General features: G+C 44.6%; 1 protein-coding gene across 1 annotated transcript in view; it reads right to left on the bottom strand.

Moving 5' to 3' along the window:
- Positions 1-1,537: 1,537 nt before the first annotated feature.
- SWAP70 (SWAP switching B-cell complex 70kDa subunit) overlaps positions 1,538-3,974 on the bottom strand; it is an 81,173-nt gene continuing 78,736 nt past the window's right edge. Inside the window, exons 11-13 of the mRNA XM_018573510.1 lie at positions 3,687-3,885; positions 3,024-3,120; positions 1,538-1,852 (exon numbers count right to left, since the gene is read on the bottom strand). Of these exons, the coding sequence (XP_018429012.1) occupies positions 1,740-1,852; positions 3,024-3,120; positions 3,687-3,885 (409 nt within the window). The 3' untranslated portion in view covers positions 1,538-1,739. The remainder of the gene's footprint in view (positions 1,853-3,023; positions 3,121-3,686; positions 3,886-3,974) is intronic.

Here is a 3,974-nt window from a genome sequence, read left to right as displayed (position 1 = left end):
CGCCGTCAAGCAGTTGCTTGACCTGCCTATATGGTAGCGCCGGGCCTGATTGCAGCAAAAGTAACAAGTATTCAAAAAATCAAGCACTCAATATATCCCAAACAGTCCAACGCCAATTTTTTAACGCCACTTAGCTACCAGGCACTTTGTTCCCAAGCCCTGTGTGTTATTTTACCTTTTAATAACCTATTATTTATCTGTTTATGTTTTTATTTTTGGCTGGAATTTTGCTTTGTGTTACTTTTGAACTTTTCTGCCCTGGAATATGGAAGGTGCGAAGGAAAGGGGGAAAAAAAAAGATCTACAAATTTTTATTTTCTGCAAATAATTTTTTAATGTAACGGTTGTTGAGACAAACCCGATTCTCTGAATGGATCCAACAACATCTATTCCTATTGTCACATGAAACGCGTTTCACAGACAAATATATTACATTTCAATTTAAAATTAAAAAAAAAAAAACACATGGAAAGTACAAGCGCCCCGGAAACGAAACGGCAAAAAAAAAAAAAAGTTCCCGCGCCTATTCTAGGGTGTTGTTAAAAGGGTTTAGTACGGACAATGGCAGACACGCAGCTGTCCCATCCTGGACAAGACTCAGGCCTGTAGGAAGATCTTCCTGGTCTGCAGGACGTTCCTCACGGTTTGGATAATGATCTTCATGGTCTGCAGGATGATCTTCCTGGTCTGTAGGATGAGCTTTGTGGTCTGTAGGATGATCTTAACAGTATGTAGGATGATCTCCACAGTTCACAGGAAGATCTTCCTGGTCTGTAGGATCTTCTTCGTGGTGTGTACGATGATCATTGTGGTCTGTAGGACGTTCTTAACAGTATGTAGGATGACCTTCATGGTTCATAGGAATATCTTCCTGGTCTGTAGGCCGATGTTCGCAGTCTGCAAGAAGATCTTCAGGGCTTGTAAGATGATCTTCATGGTCTGAAGGACAATCTTCCTGGTCTGTTTGATCATCATTGTGGTCTATAGGACGTTTTTAACAGTATGTAGGACAATCTTCATAGTCTGTAGAATGATCTTTGTGGTCTGTATGATGATCACTGTGGTCTGTAGGACGATCTTAACAGTATGTAGGATGATCTCCACAGTTCATATGAAGATCTTCCTGGTCTGTAGGACGTTCCTTACGGTGTGTAGAAAGATCCTCATGGTCTGAAGGATGATCATTGTGGTCTGTAGGACGTTGTTAACAGTATTTAGGACGATTTTCATGGTTCATAGGAATATCTTCCTTGTCTGTAGGCCGATGTTCGCAGTCTGCAAGAAGATCTTCATGGTCTGAAGGACAATCTTTGCGATCTGTACAGTCTGTAGGAACGTCTCTGTGGTCTGTAGGAACGTCTCTGTGGTCTGTAGGAACGTCTCTGTGGTCTGTAGGAACGTCTCTGTGGTCTGTAGGAACGTCTCTGTGGTCTGTAGAAACGTCTCTGTGGTCTGTAGGAACGTCTCTGTGGTCTGTGGGACAATCCTTTGGGCTGTCAGGTGTTTTATCCGACATGTTCTTCCAGTTTTGTTGAACGTTCTTTCTTGTTTTGGAAAAGTCTGGCGGTTCCTTGTGATTACGGTATCTCGCTGGTATTTTGTCATCTCCCTTTTTGAAGTGAATACGGCTTGGGGATTAAAAACAATTTTTCAAATAACGCATGCACAAACTCTCCCGCTGTCAGCGGCTGGTTTTCGGGCCGCGGTCCTATCTGCTGGGCCACGCTGGGATGGAGGCTCTAGTCCGCGCTGCTGTTCTTTTTCTCTTGCCAGTTCCTCTCCCTCTCCACCAGTTCCCCTTGGGTGAAGGAAGCTGGTCCCCAGTTTGTGATAAGTCCGGGATTTTTAGAACCTGAAAAGGGGGACGGAGAGGATTTAAAGAATTTCACCAAATATACGCATTCCTAAAAAGTATTTTAATGAACAGCGGTCCAATTACTCCCAGGTGAGGCGATAAGGGGTCAGTCCTCTCACAACTGATATGTCAGTGTTTGGTGGGCACCAAAAAATACAACCCCTGACAATTGAATAACTCAGCGTTCTTGTACAGCAGTGCGGTATATGTCAGAGCTATATGTATAATAATAGTGCGTGACTGTTGTGGGGCATTAGAGTGTAAGCTCCTTTGTACAGAGACTGATGTGACTGTGCGGTAGGACATTAGAGTGTAAGCTCCTCTGTACAGAGACTGATGTGACTGTGCGGTAGGACATTAGAGTGTAAGCTCCTCTGTACAGAGACTGATGTGACTGTGCGGTAGGACATTAGAGTGTAAGCTCCTCTGTACAGAGACTGATGTGACTGTGCGGTAGGACATTAGAGTGTAAGCTCCTCTGTACAGAGACTGATGTGACTGTGCGGTAGGACATTAGAGTGTAAGCTCCTCTGTACAGAGACTGATGTGACTGTGCGGTAGGACATTAGAGTGTAAGCTCCTCTGTACAGAGACTGATGTGACTGTGCGGTAGGACATTAGAGTGTAAGCTCCTCTGTACAGAGACTGATGTGACTGTGCGGTAGGACATTAGAGTGTAAGCTCCTCTGTACAGAGACTGATGTGACTGTGCGGTAGGACATTAGAGTGTAAGCTCCTCTGTACAGAGACTGATGTGACTGTGCGGTAGGACATTAGAGTGTAAGCTCCTCTGTACAGAGACTGATGTGACTGTGCGGTAGGACATTAGAGTGTAAGCTCCTCTGTACAGAGACTGATGTGACTGTGCGGTAGGACATTAGAGTGTAAGCTCCTCTGTACAGAGACTGATGTGACTGTGCGGTAGGACATTAGAGTGTAAGCTCCTCTGTACAGAGACTGATGTGACTGTGCGGTAGGACATTAGAGTGTAAGCTCCTCTGTACAGAGACTGATGTGACTGTGCGGTAGGACATTAGAGTGTAAGCTCCTCTGTACAGAGACTGATGTGACTGTGCGGTAGGACATTAGAGTGTAAGCTCCTCTGTACAGAGACTGATGTGGTTCTACAAGAAATGATAAATGAAATATCGCAGCAGTCCTTCTGTACCTGGCTGTATAAGTCGGATTAGACCTTCGTGTTGCGCCACTTTATCCTTCCAGCTCTTCGTCTTGCTGGTTGCGGCCTCTAGATTGGTTTTAATATGCTGTAAAAGAATAAATCTTTGTTATAAAGTAACATTGTATGTTTCCAAATTTAAAAAAAGAACTCTTGGTCTTGGTCACATGGTCAGCTACGGTCATATAGAAATGATTTGGATTCCTGATACGGATCCCCCCATAGTACTTTACGTCTGTATTTGTAGATAAAATGAAATCAAATTGAACATAAATGATTTCTTTGCTGATTTGTTCGGAGTTTTGTGCAAAGTTTTTTTTTTTTCGGGTTGGTCAGCGGCTGACCTGCAGGGCCCACATACTGCAGAATGGAAAATATATTTATTATTGGCATTCATAGAGTGCCAACAATTAAGGTGGAAACTTCTATTAGATCCCATTGCTGCCCTTGACCATGTATGGGCAATTCCCTCTCATTTGCTTTGTGGCCACTGGGACAGGATGTGAAGGGAAATGTCCCAAAGGGGAACAGAGGGCAGTAAAACCAGGCAGGGGTTGTGCTGTGACTCAGTGTGAGATCTTGATTGGAACTTGGACCGCCCCAGATCATCAGCCCTATATCAGCGATGGGTTGCTCCTGGTGGGCATTGGTCACCTCGTATTGCTCCAGGGCCTCCATCCGCTCCTTCTCCAGCTGATCCAGCTGCTGCATGGCCTCCTGTAGAGCTTTGTCTTTCATCTCCCAGATAGTCTCCAGTTCCTTCTTCTCAGCCTCCGTCATCTTGATGGTGAGCTCCTGCTCCTGGTGGAGCTTCTCCAGCGTGGCTCGCTTGGTTGCTTCTTCTTCTAGGAGTCTGGAAATGACAGAGTGGCTCAGGAATGACAATACCTCAGATCTGCTTATTTCAAATTTTTACAATTTACAGCATTGTTAATCCAGGAG

This window comes from Nanorana parkeri, unplaced genomic scaffold (assembly GCF_000935625.1).
Source record: "Nanorana parkeri isolate BGI_ZX_2015 unplaced genomic scaffold, ASM93562v1 scaffold2408, whole genome shotgun sequence".
Taxonomy (NCBI): Eukaryota; Metazoa; Chordata; class Amphibia; order Anura; family Dicroglossidae; genus Nanorana; species Nanorana parkeri.
The sequence above is the reverse complement of the archived record's forward strand: the minus strand, read 5'-3'. Positions and strand labels throughout refer to the sequence as shown.